General features: G+C 40.2%; 1 protein-coding gene across 1 annotated transcript in view; it reads right to left on the minus strand.

Moving 5' to 3' along the window:
* Window positions 1-414: 414 nt before the first annotated feature.
* Window positions 415-19,376, minus strand: part of ANAPC16 (anaphase promoting complex subunit 16) — a 30,344-nt gene continuing 11,382 nt past the window's right edge. The window contains exons 2-4 of the mRNA XM_015816667.1: window positions 18,091-18,248; window positions 4,954-5,028; window positions 415-1,173 (exon numbers count right to left, since the gene is read on the minus strand). Of these exons, the coding sequence (XP_015672153.1) occupies window positions 1,058-1,173; window positions 4,954-5,028; window positions 18,091-18,232 (333 nt within the window). The 5' untranslated portion in view covers window positions 18,233-18,248 and the 3' untranslated portion in view covers window positions 415-1,057. The remainder of the gene's footprint in view (window positions 1,174-4,953; window positions 5,029-18,090; window positions 18,249-19,376) is intronic.

A 19,376-nucleotide genomic window follows, 5' to 3' on the forward strand; every position in this document is an offset into this window, starting at 1 on the left:
TAGTCAACAATATTTGTGGCTCACGGTTGAATGGTGGGGCCCAGTTGTTTTTTTTATGTTTCAATCCTCAAACTACGTGACATCATCAGTGCCTGATGGCATTACCTATCCAGTTTGGATAATGAAAACATCTGCAAGAAAACAACCAAGCTCAGAGAGCATAAAGGATGCCCCACCGCCCATAATCAGTCATTTCCCTGTCCTTTTTTTCTCATTCAGGCCAGTCCTTTGCTATGAGAACATCACCAAGATTTCTTCTGAAAACATCTAAGCTCAAGTTATACTGTCTTATTTGTCCCTATGTAGACTTCGTGAATCTTAGTATCTTTACTGAAACTCATATGGTATCAGTCCATTTCCTTACTACCAAACCCTTGAAAGAAATACCAAATCCAACATCATGGCAAGAGCTAAAATAATTTATTTGTTAAACAGACTATTCAAGTGGACTGGAACAGCAAACGGGACAGTCAATGTCTCTTTTTAAGAATTGTTCTGACCATTTCCACACATAATTAACAGAGGAACAACTGTCAAAATGCACTCTCAGCAACAACCTAAATATAGGAAAGGGTTAATATTTTTCTACCCTCCAAGTGATCCGGTCCTATTATCACATTTCTCTTCAAAGCAACAGCTTAGGGCTTAAAACGATGGCTTCTTACTCTACCCTCTAAGAATTATGTACAAGAAAAGTCCAACTGCCTGGTCAACTTTCATTGTGCAAGCTCAAGGTCAGCAAAGGTCAGCACTGTTGAATTGAAATAATTAACCCTTCCCATCTGAAAATAAAAAGGGGTTTGGGTTTTTTTTTGGGAAAACTGATTACATCTCCTTAGTTATAAAAATCACACTATCCTCAAGCAGTGTGAAAGTGACTAAAAAAGAAAACCCTATTTTTTTAATAAATATACTTTATTGGATCTGGTGAAAAAAAACAACAATAGTTCTGGATTGTCATCAGAGTTGTGGGAAAACACAGAACGAAACCACTGAAAGTTTTAAAACGGGGCTACACTAATCCTGGATCTTTCCACATCAAACAAATTGCTATATTTCAACCTAAAGAAGGTGTGAAGCCCAAGAGCTGTTCAATGGGTTTGTATCTCCATTCATCTGCCTCCAGTTCTTCCACTAAGCCAGCGAGTTTTTCCATTCGAGCAACTTGCTGATCTGTATCAGAAAATTAAAAATGGTTTTCAATCAACTTTTGGTTAAGCCTTTTAGTGTACTATAATCTGCATATAATGTCTTAAAGCAGAAAAATCTTTTATCACAAGAAAATTAACTAGTTAGAATCCACACAATTTGTTTTCATTCTATGATTCACAAGACATTATCAATCCACAAGACAGGATAAAGATATTAAAAATAAACAAATTCTATTCAAAAGATCCTCACATTTATTTTTCAATTGCAGGAAAATAAATGTATTATTCCTACTGCTCCAGTTCTAAATCCTACAAAAGCTCTTTTAGATCCGACTTTATTCCAGCAATACTGCTGTTTCTCTTAGAAACTGTTAACCAGTGAAAATACTTCAGAATAATTCAGTGTTTCTCAACCTTGACAATTTTAAGGCATGTGGACTTCAACTCCCAGAATTCCACAGCCAGCATTGCTGGCTGTGGAATTCTGGGAGTTGAAGTCCACATGCCTTAAAATTGTCAAGGTTGAGAAACCTGCTTCAGATAATCGCTATATAAATAGATGTTGGAAAATATCCTTCAAGCTATGAATAAGGCCAAAATATTTGTTTTCTAGAACAACTGTACTGCATGCAAGCCAATTAAAAAAAATCAGCTATGATATATCTTAGCTTAAATATTAAACACTTTCACATACAGTGATATGTTATTTATTCTGTCATCTGTTACAGCTGATATATCACAAGGAAGCTAAAACAAAGTTGTTGTATTACACTGAGATTCTTCATGCCTTTATCTATCAGGTGGTTTTTATTTCGTCAAAATACTCAAAAATGTCACATACACTAATGGTCCAAGAAAAGCCATAAGCAAAACAATAAAAAACCAGTCAGTATTAGAGCAGTTGACAATGAATGGTAACAGAATAATTGAAGGGGTTGGGCAAAAGACATATTTTAAATGGTTGGTGGCATACAAATAGTCCTCAGGTTACGACCACAATTGAGCTCAACATTTATGTTGCTAAGTGAAATATTGGTTAAGTGAGTTTTGCCCCACTTTATGACCTTTCTTGCCACAGTTGTTAAATGAATCACTGCAGTTGTTAAGATAGTAACACGATAAGCTTTCCGATTGACTTTGTCAGAAGGTTGTAAAAGCTGATCGCATCACCCTGTAACTGTCATAAATATGAACCAATTGCCAAGCATCTGCATTTTGATCATGTGACCATGGGGTACTGCAATGGCTGTAAGTGTGAAAAATGGGCATAAGTCACTTCTTTCAGAGCCATTGTAACTTTGGTCATTAAATGAACTGTTGTAAGTCAAGGACTACCTGTATTCTATGCTAAGGCAGTGCCCAATCACAATGAGGTCATATTTCCTCTTTGAAGTAGACAAACCTAAAGAATAAGAAAGCTATTCCACAGTGACTGGACAATCATAACTACGGGGAAAGTTGGATTTTGTTTTTGTTTTAACATGGATGTGTTAACATCAAGTTTGTTCTGCCAAAGCTTCTTCAACAGATGTTCATTGACATCCTACATTTAGCCATAGGTAATTCTGTTTCCCAAGGAGGTTAAGAAATTCTTATGTCTTTAAAAGGGATTCCCTATTAAATTAAATCTTCAATAGTCTTAATACTTGGATTGAATATTTATCAATGTAGTAAATGTTTATAAATATGTATAAATCTGTATGAGTGTTGATAACATTTAATTATTTTGAGATTGGAAAAAATTATGAAGTTGCAATGTTGTACTAAAATAAACTTAACATGGGACAAAAACAGAACCCCCCCTAAGACTTCCCTGAAAAAAGCTCCAAAAATCTTGGCCTCACATGTATTATATAACAGCATTAATAGTTAAGTGCCATTGATTCAGACTAAGACCCAACAATCAAAATGCTGACAAGCTAGAGATGTTTTTAATAAGAACTTGTAGAGTGTCTTCCAAAGATATTCCAATAACTGTATCTGGAATTATCCATTCATGCACTTTATCTATTCTCATCTTCTCCTTTTCTCAATCTTGAATACTATTTTTCCTCATTCATCATCTCACCCCACATGCCTAAGCATGGGAGTTTCTGTTTGCTGAACATCACCTCAACACAACAACCGGCGTTTATTTGGTTCAGAACTGAATGAGTGGTTAGTATTTATAGTCATCAAAAAGACAGTGTCTAGGTTTCAATTTCACACAGATCCACTTGAAAGACCTTTGTTTTAATGATTCTAATCTTTGCTGCCGTTGAAATATTCTTATAAACTTGCCTAAATTTTTCACTGCCATCTTACCTAGAAGAAATCTCCTCTTTGTCTAGAACATAACAACTGAACAGTTGACAGTGAAAAGTGAAGGTAATAGTAGATAGCTGACATAACCCTTGTCATCTTCGTTTTTAACATTAGCCCATATTTTCCATTTTCCTTTTTTTAGTTTCATTATGAGGTTTTCACTTTTCGCAAAGTAGGCTTTTCCAGCTTCACAATGTTTTGACCTATTTTGATTCCAGCTATCATCTTCTTCAAACTGACCTTCACTCAAATTGGAACACTTTCCTTGTTATGAGAGGTGACCTAAAGACTATTTACCCCCCGCTACTGAAGATCCTGGGGGGGTGTCACATCAGACAGTTTCTTCCTGGTGAGATTTAACTTCTTACCTTTTATGCTAACAGAGAAGAGATAAAGAAACACTAACAATGCAATGTTTTATTGTGCTGGTTGTTTTTTGCACAGCTGAACAAACAGATTTTATACACAATCGTTAGCCCTAACATGTTCTACATTATAGCATAATCTAGAGCAGTGTTTCTCAACCTTGACAATTTTAAGGCATGTGGACTTCAACTCCCAGAATTCCACAGCCAGCAATGCTGGCTGTGGAATTCTGGGAGTTGAAGTCCACATGCCTTAAAATTGTCAAGGTTGAGAAACACTGATCTAGAGCAGGGAAATCCAACCGTGGCAACTTTAAGACCTGTGGACTTAAAGTTGGGGAATTCTGATGGCTGGGGAATTCTGAGAGTTGAAGTCCACAAGTCTTAAAGTTGCCAAGATTGGACACCCCTGCTCTGAACCTTAAAATTGTCCATTTCTCTGTAGACCCAGAAGGAATATATCTACAAAATTGAAAATTCGCAAGAGACTCTGGTAGAACAGCCATCTAATCAAGCATAAAACTTACTTTATGGAAAAACAATATTTTAAGAACTCTTGGCCAATCTCTTTGGCCACAGAGTATGATTGAAAATAGCAAGTGATGAAGTTTCCTACAAAAAGAGTTACTCTAATCAGATACTTTCTTCCAGAGTTCTGTTCCATTTTGATAGCATTTCAGAAGCAAGTAAACTGATGCCAATATATCACATGAACCAAGTATAAGGAGGAAGAGATGGTGAAGCGAGATGAGATATAAACCAGATGACCCAGAAAGAAAGATAGCAATCTTTATTAACAGCAAAGATATGGCTCACAAAGCTTTCTACTATGAGTACAATGTTCATAGCTTGTTTTCTGAGTACAACAGCATCAAGTAATAGGAGTTACAATCTTATCTCCTGGTTAAATACACCATATAGATAAAACTTTGTTTTTGCTTTTTTATTACACAGGATAATATTGTGACAATAGGTTCATTATACATCTGCTATATTTTTATTATGTTCTGTTCTATCCTGCTGTTTTCAATACAGTAAGGTATTTGTATTACCTTACTGAATTTCTATACAGGTAGGTCTGAAACAACATACAAATCCACTGCTACAACACAGTTCGTGAGTTATTTACTTACCGTGTTTTACCTGTTTTAGTGTGGATGCAACTTGATAGCTGAAGACAGATTCACAAAGGAATCGTTCTGACCCATCTGTAAATAGAGCAAAAGAAAGTCTAAAATATTTATGATCCTGAAAAGCCTTCTAAGAGTATCACAAAAAGCAACAGTCTTATTTTTGTACCAAGGATGTATAAATTAACAAGTGTCTACATTCATATAATAATGACAAAAACCTAAACCAGACTAATAGTTTAGCCTCTGATCCAACAGTGACTAGCCAGTTGTTTCCAGGAAACTCAGTATATGCGCAACAACAACATTATTTTCTACTGTCATCTTCAAGCAACGGATTCTCATATATTTGGATGACAGTTGTTGGGAATTGTATGCTGAATCCTTGGTCTGATCCAGCCATTTTCTCACTGGCATGCACCTTCCCTTCCCTCCCCCCTCCCCTAGCTGCATTAATTTCCTATAAGCTTCCAGATAAAATTCAAGATGCTGGTTAGCACCCATAAAGCCCTATAAGGCACACAATTTATTTGTGAGGCCACCTCTCTCTAAAGGTATTGGCCTGTCTGTCATGCTCTAAGAGATAGGCATGCTTTGAATCCCTTATTTAAAATAATGCCATTTGATGGGATGTATGCCTTTTCTACTGCAGGTCCTCCTGTCTGGAACCATCTCCTTCCTAATATTTGTTTGGTGTTGACCCTGTTGGTCTTTAGAAAGACATTTCAAACCTGGCTTTTCCTTGAGTGCCAGGGCCAGACACAAAATTACTGGATTTCCATTGGGAGAGAGGTACTACTGATGACTTCCTCACTATCTACTAAAGCAGTGGTTCTCAACCTTTTTAATGCCGCGACCCCCAACCGGTCGTAAGTCGAGGACTAAACCGGTCGTAAGTCGAGGACTACCCAACCGATCGTAAGTCGAGGACTTTCCCTGCCTGGGAGCGCCGCGCATGCGTGGTTCCGCCCCCTGTGCTGGCCGAGGCGTAGCTTGCAAGCGGCAGAGACGGAGCAGGCCGACCACCAGCTGGCCCAGCCCGAGGGAGGTAAGGCACCTGCCGGAAAAAGGGGGAAAAAAATGGACAAAAAAAATGGCGGACAGCCTTGCTTGGCGACCCCCGTGAAATGGTTGATCAACCCCAAATGGGGTCGCGACCCATAGGTTGAGAACCACTGTACTAAAGGTTTGTATGGGATTTTTGTATGGAACTGTTTATTATGTTTTCCTTATTTTTTTGATTTCATGCAAGCCACCCCCATTATTGCAGTGTTTGAATTGGACAACCATATGAGTGCATAAATGATTGGCAATTCAAATGGTATAAAAACATCCCAGATTTAATTTCTAGCATCTCCTCAAAATGCTAGGATAGACTTCATCTGAAACCTCAGACAGCCATTACTAGCCAGTCTAGGGGACAGATGGATGTTAAGCTCTAACTACCATAATATGAGACAGTTCTTTATAGCCATATTATGCTGAAATATTGGAACAAAGCATTTCATGGTTCTTGCGTATTGTTCACAAGATCAATGCCACTTCACTTCTCTTTAAATAAACTCGAAACGAAATGCATCCTTGGAAAAAAAATCATATCATGGATACCAATACTTAAATTACATTTTAATAGACCTTCAAGACTGCTGCAAGACTAGCACATTATCTGTGGTCAAGGATAGGAGAAACTCAAGGCTCTGAAAACAATACATTCTCCAAGAAACCTTTACTTCTAGGGATGTTATGGGTTGCTCACCCATAAATGGCAAATAATAGCCTGCTAAGCTGATAACAATAGAGACCTGACAGTACATGTTGAGGTATTTCATATAAGGAATGAATTGAATTTAGTTATTTTAATTCACAAACATGACATCTAAGTTAATTGATTTAAGTCAGAAAATTATCTTGTTCTCTCAACTGACCAGTTACAATTCTCATAAATACAGGATCCCTGCTACTTGGCATTATCGACTTTCAAACATGCCATTATACAATCTCTGAGGTAACCATCTTTATGAACTTGGTATCGTCCAGATGTTCTAAATTGTAATTCCTATCATCCCATTCACGACAGCTGCTTCTGGAGGCACCAATTGCAGAACTGATTGTCTAAGTCTAAGACATGGCTGCCCAACCTGTTGATACCTAGAAATCACTTTTACAGTGAGGGAAAAAATTATTTGATCCTCTTCTGATCAGTCTATAATTTTAATGGTAGGTTTATTTTAACAGTGAGAGACAGATTAACAGCAAAAAAATTCAGAAAAATGCATTTCAAAAAAGTTATAAGTTGATTTGCATTTTAATGAGTGAAATAAGTATTTGACCCCTTCTCAAAACATGAATATTTGGTGGCAAAACCCTTGTTGGCAATCACAGAGGTCAGACGTTTCTTGTTGTTGGCCACCTGGTTTGCACACATCTCAGAGGGGATTTTGTCCCACTCCTCTTTGCAGATCCTCTCCAAGTCACTAAGGTTTCAAGGCTGACATTTGACAGCAAAAATCTTCAGCTCCCTCCACAAATTTTCTATGGGATTAAAGTCTGGAGACTGGCTAGGCTACTCCAGGATCTTAATGTGCTTCTTCTTGAGCCTTTGTTGCCTTGGCCGTGTGTTTTGGGTCATTGTCATGTTGGAATACCCATCCACGACCATTTTCAATGCTCTGGCTGAGGGAAGGAGGTTTTCACCCAAGATTTGACGGTACATGGACGTCCCTTTGATGCATGTTCATTGGCAAACTTCAGATGGGTCTGTACATTTGCTTTCTTAAGCAGGGGCACTTTACAGGTGCTGCAGGATTTCAGTCCTTCATGGCGCAATGTGTGACCAATTGTTTTCTTAGTGACTATGGTCTCAGCTGCCTTGAGATGATTGACAAGATATTCCCATGTAGTTCTAGGCTGATTCCTCACAGTTCTAATGATCATTGAAACTCCATGAGGTGAGATCTTGCATGGAGCCCCAGACCGAGGGAAATTGATAATTATTTTTTGTTTCTTCCATTTGCGAATAATCGCACCAACAGTTGTAAACGTCTCACCAAGCTGCTTGGCGATAGTCTTGTAGCCCATTCCAGCCTTCTGTAGGTCTACAATTTTGTCCCTGACATCCTTGAACAGATCTTTGGTCTTGGCCATGGTGGAGAGTTTGGGATCTGATTGACTGATTGCTTCTGTGGACAGGTGTCTTTTATAAAGGTAATAAACTGAGATTAGGAGCACTCCCTTTAAGAGAGTGCTCCTAATCTCAGCTTGTTACCTGTTTAAAAAACAACTGGGAGCCAGAAATCTTGCTGATTAATAGGGGATCAAATACTTATTTCACTCATTAAAATGCAAATCAATTTATAACTTTTGGGTTGTTATTCTGTATCTCACTGTTAAAATAAACCTATCATTAAAATTATAGACTGGTCATTTCTTTGTCAGTGGGCAAACATACAAAATCAGCAGGGAATCAAATATTTTTTTCCTTCACTATAACATGTATTCTTACTTTTTAGCTGATTCTTAGCAGTTGTAGATTTTTGTAGTTAAGATTCTTTCAGATGCTACAATTTTCACGTCTTACATATCTGAAAACGGTGGGAAATGGCATTGCCCATTTTCAGAGGACGTTCTTGGCAAAATAAACAGCTCTGGTCTACAGAAGACACAGAAATGACGAGCTACTCTCATTTCCAAACCCCTCATTTTGTTCAGCAAATCTAAAAAAAGATCGCTGGTAGTAACTTTCCCAATTCACATCTGCTTAACTCTAGATCAGTGTTTCTCAACCTTGACAATTTTAAGGCATGTGGACTTCAACTCCCAGAATTCCACAGCCAGCATTGCTGGCTGTGGAATTCTGGGAGTTGAAGTCCACATGCCTTAAAATTGTCAAGGTTGAGAAACACTGCTCTAGATCTTTCCTTGGAAAAATGGAATCACGAATCCCCCAAAACAAGTATAAAATTGAGATGGCAATTGCACAACAGGGAACAAAAGTTTCATGTGTCCCATCTTGGAGACACAATGGAAGGTAGGAATCGTCAGCAAAGCATTTAAAGGCATCGATGGTCCTGTGAAAAGCCTGTGTTGATGAATGCCAGGTTCCTTGCCCAACAAATTTGATTTTATTTAGATTAATTTAAAAAAAAAAATGAATCGCTGCAAACTACCAGTCTCAAACAGAATCTTTAGTCTGCTTTATAGCAGAGTAGCTGAAGCTGAAAAAGCAGCTGTATATAAGCGTAATCCGTTGGCAAGTGTGTTTATGCATGTATATACTGCCCTCTATAGTAAAGCACAATTTAACTGCTTTCCTGGAACCAACTCAGCACTCAGTTCTTCAGGACTCACTGACATAATATAGCTGGCTTATTCCTACTCCGTTCTTAGGAGACAGGAGAAACAATTAAGCAAGCAAATTTGCCTGTGGGGCGCTAACTTACGCCAGTCTTATACATCCATAATCTGCTGACACTTAGCTGAATGTCTTGCAACTTATTATTATTTAGTCTGCTGCAGGAGCTTTTGATATTTAGGGCTTAACACACTGCCAATATAACATTAGTTGATGTTGGTCTAAACAGGGCAGTGTCCTGTTTTTCTTAGGAGGTGATTGTTTGCCCACGGCCCAGAAAGAGCCAGTATGAAAGCTAGCGTGGTAGAGCGGGTGCTGAATTATGACTGAAGAGACCTAGATTCAACTAATGCTCAGGCATGGAAATTTGCAGAGTGATTTGGGGCAAGTCACTCAAGAGTTCAACCAATCTCACAAAGGTGTTAATGCAGGAATTAAATGAAAGAGAATTCCAGTGAAAATACCTTAAGCTCCTGGACAAAACTCTAGCAAACGAACATTCACCAGTCCTCTGGCGGTAGGAAAGGTGAGGTGTGTCATCATCGTCATCATAGTTGGAAGGGACCATGGAGGTCTTCTAGTCCAATCCCCTGCTCAAGCAGGAGACTCTATTCCAACAGTCCCCAACCTTTGTGGCTTGGCAGCCCGGCAGAGGGTGGGAGAGGGGAACCAGCCTCATGAGTAGCGGGCTGGTGCGCATGCAGTCAGGTCAATTTGTGTGAGTGGCGGGCTGGTGTGTAAGTGCATGCGCCCGTTGTTTGACTTGCGCAAGTTGAGCTGCACACGTGCTGGCAAACTGCTCACGCAAGTCAAGCGGCATGCACACATGTGGCCGCACTGGCCCACTGTTCATGCGGGCTGGTTGCAAATAGGCCACAGCCCGGTAGTGGACCATGGCCTGGGAGGTTGGGGGCCCCTGTCCTATACCATTTCAGACAAATGGATGTCCAGTCTCTCTTCTTAAAAGTCTCCAAGTGACGGATCACCCACAATTTCTAGAGGCAAGCTATTCGACTAGTTGATTGTTCTCATTGTCAGGAAATTTCTCCTTAGTTCTAGGTTGCTTCTCTCCTTGGTTAGTTTCCATCCATTGTTTGTTTTGCCTTCTAGTGCTTTGAAAAATAAGTTTGCCCCGTAGGCCAGGGCAAACATGCAACCTTTGTATTTTGTCTTCCTGCAGTTTATTTACAGTTTACATCGAAAATAAAGACATTCTTATTTGTCTGCCCCATCCCATCAAGAGGGTAAGATATTTTTTTTTTGGTAAGGAAGCCTACTACTGGTTTGAATTAACAGTAAAGTGATGTCCTGTTGGAGCTCAACTCATATGTAATCTTAAGGTAGTCCTTGACTTACAACCATTCTTTTAGTGACTGTTTGAAGTTACAATGGAACTAAGAAGAGTGACTTACAAGTAGTCCTTGCATTATAACTCTCACAGTATCCTCACGGTCATGTGATCAAAATTTGGCACTCGGTAACCAGCATCTATTGACAATGGTTGCAGCATCACGGAGTCACTGATTGCTGGATTTGCTTAATGACCACATAATTCACTTAGCAACTGCAGTGTTTCGCTTACCAAACATGGCAAAAAAGGTCATAAATTCAGGTGCGAGTCACTTAACAAGCACCTTGCTTAACAATAGAAATTCTGGTCACAATTGTAGTCATAACTTAAGGACTATCTGTAGTCTCGTTTATAAATTCTGATATAAATTGATTACTCTTAATCTTAACCCAACTATTGCCTGGGAGACACACTTTGAAAGACTGTCTAGTTCAGGGGTGTCAAACTCAATTTCGTTGAGGGCCGCATCAGCATTGCGGTTGTCCTCGGGGGGGTTGGGTAGGTGTGGCCAGGGTGGGCACGGCCTACTGGGTGGGCGTGGCTGGAGTGGGTGTGGCCTACTGGGTGGGCATGGCCAGCTCTACATCGTTCGCGTCAAGGGTGCCTATGGGGGCCTGGGCAGGAGTGGGACAAATCTGAGGGTCTCTGACAGAAGGGGGTGGGACTAGGGCAAGCGCCAGGGCATGGTCCACTGGAAGAGCCTGCCGAAACCCCTCCCCCGGAGCCCATCAAGCCAAATATGTGAAGTAGGCGAGGGCCATTTGCTGGCCACTTCCAGGCGATGGTGCATTTCTTCATTCCTCACAAAGGATGACATCTCCCCAGCGCGCACCCAGGGGGCGGGGCCAATGCGGCAGGGGCCGGTCGGTCCCTTGCTGTTTCCAGACGGACTTGTGGAGCTAAAACTGAATGCGTTTCAGCATAGATGGTCACCACAAAATTGTACATTGGCTCCCAGGCAGCCAGGGCCAGGGCCAAGGTAGCGGGGACCATTCCCTCACTGTTTGCAGGATGGTTTCATGGGCCACATGAAACCACGTCGCGGGCCGCATCTGGCCCCCAGGCCTTGTGTTTGATATGTCTGGTCTAGTTGATTCCCCTTAAAAAAAATCAATATTTTTTCCCATGTTAATTGATGAAGGAGCACAAAGAAGGAAGCTCTGCTGTTGATTGCAGAAGGCTCGTGAGCTGCATCTGCCCTATAAATTGAAAGTTTCCTTTCCTTGGGCTAGCAGCTGTGACATAAAACTGACAGCCAATATCCAGACCATACGAATTCAACAACTCAATATAAAATCACAGTGAGAATAGATAATTCGCTTAAGGCTGTGAAATGCACAAAGAACAAATAGATGTCTTTAATCACTGAATGTCAGAAATGGACATAATTCAAACACAGTGAAGTATCTTTTAAGCCTATTTATTTCAATGAGATTTCAACTTGCTTATGTTCTGGTAGATAGCACCTACTATCTTTTTGAATTCTGCTACTGCTAGTACAGAAACCAACCTAAGGACCCAGAAGAGTTCAAATTCAAGTGTACATTTCCAATCCAAGAAAAGCTACCACTATCACAACAAAAAGCAACTTGTTTCAGTAAGTCTGCTAACATTTTTTCTTCTTTGAACCTACTTCCTTGTTTGCAAAAAAAAAAAAATACACTATGCATGCCACTCACCAAAAACAGTCTTGCAATTTCTCAAATGTATACCCATGTAGAACGACCTGTAATTAAATACTCTTAAGAGTTAGATTTTTGCAATTATGAAATAACCTGGAATTTTCCACAGCATGTCTAGCAACCACAACCTGCCATCCTACAACTGGCACTAAACAGCTACCGTAATTATACTTTCCAGACTAATGAAACTCTTATAAGAATAAACACACCTATTAACCTGAAGGTGAAATAATCATCACTTTAATCTTGATACAAAAAAAACTATATATCACCACTTTAGAGAAAGCTACTGGCAGAAGTAAAAAGAGAGTTTAAGGCCAAAGTCCAAAGAATTGTGCTGCTAATTTTCTACAGATTGCTTTGAACTTTTCTTTCTCAATCGGTATTCTTCATTGCCACATAACTGTTTTTCAAAACTAGCTGAACTGTTTCAAAAGCAGTTGGACCACAAGCTCTCACCACACTGAGGTAAGGCACAGCAGATACAACTATTGCTATTAATATAATTCCGTAATACTTATTCCTGGCCAAATCTTTCCTGCCAGATCCTCCTACAGGATCAGACATAGAACAGAACCATAAGCACTGGCAGAACTCCAACAGAATTTTCTGCTTTGGATTAATAGGTTATCAGCTCCATCATTCTTTTATGTATCTCCACAAGTAAGTTTCCCAATATAGACATGGCAGTTTTACAACTCCAGCCAGGATCAAGTCATTGATTGGACTACAGGTAGTCCTTGACTTACAACCACAATTGAGCCTAAAATTTCTGTTAAGTGAGACATTTGTTAACTGAGTTTTGCCCCATTTTACAACCTTTCTTGCCACGGTTGTTAAGTGAATCACTGCAGTTGTTAAGTTAGTAACTTGGTTGTTAAGTGAATCTGACTTCCCCATTGACTTTGCTTATCAGAAGGTCGCAAAAGCTGATCACATGACCTTGGGACACAGCAACGATCATAAATATGAACCAGTTGCCAAGCATCTGAATTTTGATCACATGATTATGGGGATGCCGCAAAGGTCATAACTGTGAAAAACGATCATACGTCACATTTTTCAGTGCTTTTGTAACTTTGAATGGTAACTAAATAAACTGTTGTTAAGTCGAGGATTACCTGTAGTTTAGCTGGAAGGTAAGCTCAGAACCTACAGAATGGAATAACAACTAGGCCCCATCACCATGTTCCAACTACTTTTAATGAAGTTTAGCTTTATCTAGTATTTAACTTATAAATACTCAAATATTCAAATAAAGGCACATTGTATTAAAAAAAATCGCACTAATGGCAAAACAACATGTAGATTCCATACCGGTCCTAATTAGAGAGAAAACACAAAATTAACATGCTTGAGAATTGGAAAAGGCGTTCTTTCCACATTGAAATAGTATCACCAATGAGTACTAGGCAAATGTCTACACCATCATGAAGAAGATAGTTCTTAGTTTGTTCTCTTTCTTATCAGCTATGACAAAACAATGAAAGGAAATCACCATTACTCAGCATTGTGTTTACACAAAAAGCCAATGCAGTTATTTACGGTAGTACCAGCCAAGTGTAGCTGACACCAGCCCTTCCGCCTGGTACCTTCCAGATCTTTTACATTACACACCTTGATATTCTGAATCACTTATAGCCAATGGCTACTTTGGTTAGAAATTATGGGGTTTACTATCTGACCCATTAGGAATTTTTGTTTTAATACTAGTTTCAATACTTCATTGTATATAACTTGAGGCTAGCAGCCCATGGGTGATGGAGGCTTAGTTATCTTTTCATGGAGTGAATCACACCTGGCATATCAGACATAGCTAATAGAAGGGTTCCTGTTTATGTATTCTTTTGCAATAAAGGTAGACTATTTGTATCCTTCATCCAATCAAAGTAAGGAAGGCAATCTAACTCCCTCCAGGTGTTGTTGAGTTATAATCTTATCATTCCTAACAATGGCCACGTGGCTGGTAACAATGGAAATCCAAAAACTGGTGTATCACAGAAAAGCAACAAAGATGATTAAGGGCCTGGAGGCTATAACGTATGAAGAACAGTTGCAGGAATTGGGTATGTCTAGTTTAATGAAAACAAGGACCAGGAATGACACAATAGCAGTGCTTCAATATTTGAAGGGCTGCCACAAAGAAGAGGGGGTCAACCTATTTTCCAAAGCACCAGAAGGCAAGACAAGAAGCAATGGATAGAAACTCAAGGAGAGAACCGACCTAGAACTAAGGAGAAATTAACCCATGGAACAGCTTGCCTCTAGACGTTGTGGGTACTTCATCACTGGACAGCCACTTGTCTAGAATGGTATAGGGCAGGGGTGTCAAACTCAATTTCATTGAGGGCCGCATCAGCATTGCGGTTGCCCTTGGGGGGCCGGGTGGGTGTGGTCAGGGTGGGTGTGGCCTACTGGGTGGGTGTGGATGGAGTGGGTGTGGCCTACTGGGTGAGCATGGCCAGCTGTACATCGTTCCCGTCAAGGGTGCCTGTGGGTGCCTGGGCAGGAGTGGGACAGATCTGAGGGTCTCTGGCAGAAGGGGGTGGGACCAGGGCAAGCACCAAGGCATGGTCCATTTCTTCGTTCCTCACAAAGGGTGACACCTCCCCAGCATGCACCCAGGTGGCAGGGCTAACGCGGCAGAGGCCGGTCCCTTGCTGTTTCCAGACAGCCTTGTGGAGCTAAGACTGAATGCGTTTCAGCATAGATGGCCACCACAAAATTGTACATTAGCTCCCAGCCGGACTGGGCCAGGGCCAAGGCAGTGGGGGCCGTTCCCTCACTTTCCAGGATGGCTTCGCGGACCACATGAAACCACTTTGCGGGCCGCATCTGGCCCCTGGGCCTTGTATTTGACATGTCTGGTATAGGGTCTCTTGCTTGGACAGAGCATTGGATTAGAAGACCTCCAAGGTGCCTTCCAACTCTGCTATTCTGTTCTATTCCTAGGGAGAGTGCAATTCCCCTCAAAATTGGATAGAAGAATACTCTATCTGCCTCCTTACAGCAGCCAAGTAGCCTACTCTGATGTTAGCACAAGGGAAAAATGTTTACTTCCTCTCTACTGGGATATACTATAGAACAGGGCTTTTCAACCAGTGGTACGGGTACCACCTGTGGTACATTGGCACCTGGCAGGTGGTACGCGACCATGCTAGAAAAATGGTAGCGGGGGAGGGGAATGAGCTGAACCGGTGGCAACACTGCACAAGCCTGAGCGAGAGATGGCTGGAGCTGCAGGGCTGTCAGGGCTCAGCGGAAGCACCAGGATCAATGCCGCTTTCCAACTGATCAGAGCTTCTTCGGCGCTGTCAGGGCTCAGGGGAAGCACCAGGATCAGCACCAAGCTCCAGCTGGAGCTCGGCACTGATCCTGGTGCTTCTGCTGAGCCCAGAAGAAGCACCGATCAGCTGGAAAGCAGCACTGATCCTAGCGCTTCTGCTGAGCCCAGAAGAAGCACCGATCAGCTGGAATGTTGCAGCATCTCCAGGGTCTTGTGATTTACATTCAGATGCTTGGCAAGTGATTCATATTTATGACGTCACAGTGTCCCAGGGTCATGTGAAGTAACAAAAACCTGCTGCAACCACCCAACAGATGGGGAATAAAACCAAACACCACACCACCCCCACTGCCAATCCTCAACAGAAATGCTCACAACAATGAAAACCTCGGACAGGAGGAAGAGCGCCACCGGGCGGGCATCTTGCTCGGCTGTGGCTTGGGGGGCACTTTTTTCAATGCCATTGTAACTTTGAACAGTCACTAAGCGAACTGTTGTAAATCGAGGACTACCTGTACTTTATCACTTTTTTCCTTTTTTTTTTTTTTGGTCATCAAGTTTCTGACACCTTGCTAGGTGACTGGTGGTCCTCGGATATTGCCATATCCTAAAAGTGGTACAATGGGTGAAAAGGTTGAAAAGCCCTACTATAGAAGACTGTAGGATACAGTCTACTAACAGACCAAAACTGAGCACTCCCTTATCTCAACAAGAATGTAGAATGCCACCTCGGCAGCTAAATATAACATGAGCAATGGTAGTTCCTTAGGCTTAATGAAAGAATAAATTTAAAAATTATAAAATTAAAATTAAAAATTATATGGAAGGGGAACTGAAGAGAATTTATCTTCTCCCGGGTAAAGCAAGGAAAAACTACCATTCAGCAAAGTGAGAATGCCGTGTCAATCCTTCTTAGCAACTTTAAGGATTGATAACATTGCATCTGTTACATATTGTTCAGCGGGACCATAGTGTTGGAAGATCTAGTGGTAAACAGTTGCAATGGCAGCTTCCATGAGCCCTTGGTCCAGAGTAAGTAGCACTGGAAACCAAGGTGTAATAAGAATGAAATTTAAATAATCCCTAGAAGCCTTAGCTGCAATTTTTGAAAGTGGGTAGAAGCATCAACTTTTGATCTCAACATCAGAAAAAGCATCCCCATCTGATCTCAAGACTCTGCTAACCTGAATGCAATAGGATTGCATGAAATTCAAGGAAATAGCAAAACACTTTATATTTGGTGCACCCAAAAAATAAAAGATGCCATACAATCTAATAACCTAAAAAACAGAATGAAGTTAACCAAGACATCTATTGAATTTGTCTTGATCAAGCAGATTCATCAGGCAGACTCCTCCCAATAGTTAAAATAGAGTAAGGTTAAAAAAGATAGAGGATAGTCATTTTTTACATTTCACAATAAATATAAAAATGCAAGAAAGGTATAATTTGCAAGACGTTGGACTAATTTGCCCTATCAAGAATCTTGAACATCCAGAGAGTTTATACATCAATGATTCTTTCTTTCTCATCCCATTCTATGGCCTCCTAGATTTGACCACTGCAATATTTACACACTAACTACAATTATACACATTTTCCTTGAGAAGTCCACAATGCTGGGATAGAAGAAGAGGATGAACTCAATTGCAGTAATGATGGGTATTCTGTTGGCAATCCTAAAAGGCTAAGTTGGGAATGGATTATTGTGGAGAAGGTCTATCTACGTAGCTATTAAGAATGATTTCTGATTTGATGGCACATAATCAATGAAAAATATAACTTGAGCAGAGGAATCCACATTAAATGATGTCAAAATCTCTTTTGAAAAATATGTTCAGTGTATAATGCCAGTCCTGCGAACATGTCATTTCATAGAGGACAGATGTATAGTTTTGCTGGTTCTCTCTCCTCTTCCCTCTCAAATAACTATGGATGCACTGCAATATCCTGAAGAAAGACACTGCCCATCTTATTACTTTGTTTCACTGCAGGTTGTTTGTAGTGCCAACATTTCTGTTGTGACATGCTTTTGTTTATTGGCTTCTTTCTTCTTAGGCAAAATACTTACTTTCTTCACACAGCCCTAATTCAGAAGAAGAATCAATGTGGTCTCAGTGATCCACAGTAGTCTTTGCATGAAAGATGTGTGTGTACAAGCACACACACACACACACACAGATAAAGAGAGAGAGAGAAAGGGAGAAAAAAGAGAGAGAGAAAGAAAGGAAGAAAAAGAAAGAAAGAATTGTTCAGTTTATAGATGAGTCATAATATTGTCTGATTAGTTTGGCTTAGAACACTGCACAAATCCATCCATTTTTAATTATCTTTATGTATCAACTGGGCCACTGTCATTTATTTAACACATTAAGATTAAAAATATTTGTATACTGAGTCTGTGAATACAACCATAGTATTAAGCACTACTATCTTGACTTACAAATCAAATAATGAAGAACACTTTTACCTTCTAACATTTCTCCAGCTCCTTTAGGATATGTAAACAGGGCTTTTTGAGGTGTGGCAAGATCTGAGACACTAAATCCAGATCCAGTCATAGAACTTCCACTTACTCCACCAGCTGATGATGATGAAGTAGAGGCTGCCATTTTGGCCCCCCTGAGCCTGAAAGTAGAAGAAAGAGAAAAAAAGCTTAGCTAGGTAGTATAGCTGTCAATCAACCAAAGAACATGTCCATTTCTAGTATGGCTTATATAAAAAAATGCACTGATTACAGATTCAAATGTGTTTGAACTAGCAGTCTTTAAGCCAAGAGTTCTCAGCATTTCTGCACTAGTAAACACATCTGGAATTTTGAGATAGAAGCTATGGCTTCTATCAGAAAATAGTCACAAAGTTGAAACTGGCCAATTACAAAAGTCCCACTTAACAAAAGGAAAACTGGCGAAGCTCCCTCATGTCATCTTGCGATACATCTTACATGTTTTTGGGTCGCAACCTTTTATCATTTTCATTTTCTATGAATGCCTTTCTGGAATATATGAATCCTGAATATATTTTTGTAAATAAAGATTAAGTTTGCGGTTGCATGCTGGATCCCCATTTAACTTTTTAATATTTTATTCCATATATTATATTGATTGTTTGGTGGTTTTATATCCTGTAAATATGGAAGTAAAATTGCTACTGTTGTTATACATTTTGATTATGTCTGGCCTTACGGCTGTAATAAACAGTTTGATAGATATTTTATTCCATAATGCTTGTGTTGTCATCTGTCAAAGGAATCAATAAAGGGACTTGATTTTAAATGGCTACGTTTAAAGATAACACTTTGCCTGAATGATCAGACATCAGACATTATCAAATTTTTAGTAGATATTATCTTAGATAAAGCATCAAGTAAATCAAATTCCTTTTAACAGGGGAGAGAGGTTATGTAACCCCTAAGGAGATTAGTCTTTAAATACCTAAAACTGACTTCTCATGTAATGGTTTTATTCCAGTTTTTTACTTGGAAGAATATCAACATATTTGCATTGGACCCCCTTTTGCCCACATATCCAATTAAATTATAAAATCTGTTTCTAATCAAAAGTCATGTAACTTACGTCAGAGGTCTCCAACCTTTCTAGCCAAACATGTGCGCACGCACAAAGAGGCCACAAGCATGTGCACCACACAAACAGGGCTGAGAGCCTGTGCACGAGGCTCTCAGTGATGCTACCACCAGCGCAACGATCGCGCTGCCGCTGTGAGGCTCATGCAGCAGCCCACAGCGATGCCGCCTTT

The sequence above is a fragment of the Protobothrops mucrosquamatus genome, unplaced genomic scaffold (genome assembly GCF_001527695.2).
Source record: "Protobothrops mucrosquamatus isolate PMUCROS unplaced genomic scaffold, P.Mucros_1.0 scaffold479, whole genome shotgun sequence".
Classification (NCBI taxonomy): domain Eukaryota; kingdom Metazoa; phylum Chordata; class Lepidosauria; order Squamata; family Viperidae; genus Protobothrops; species Protobothrops mucrosquamatus.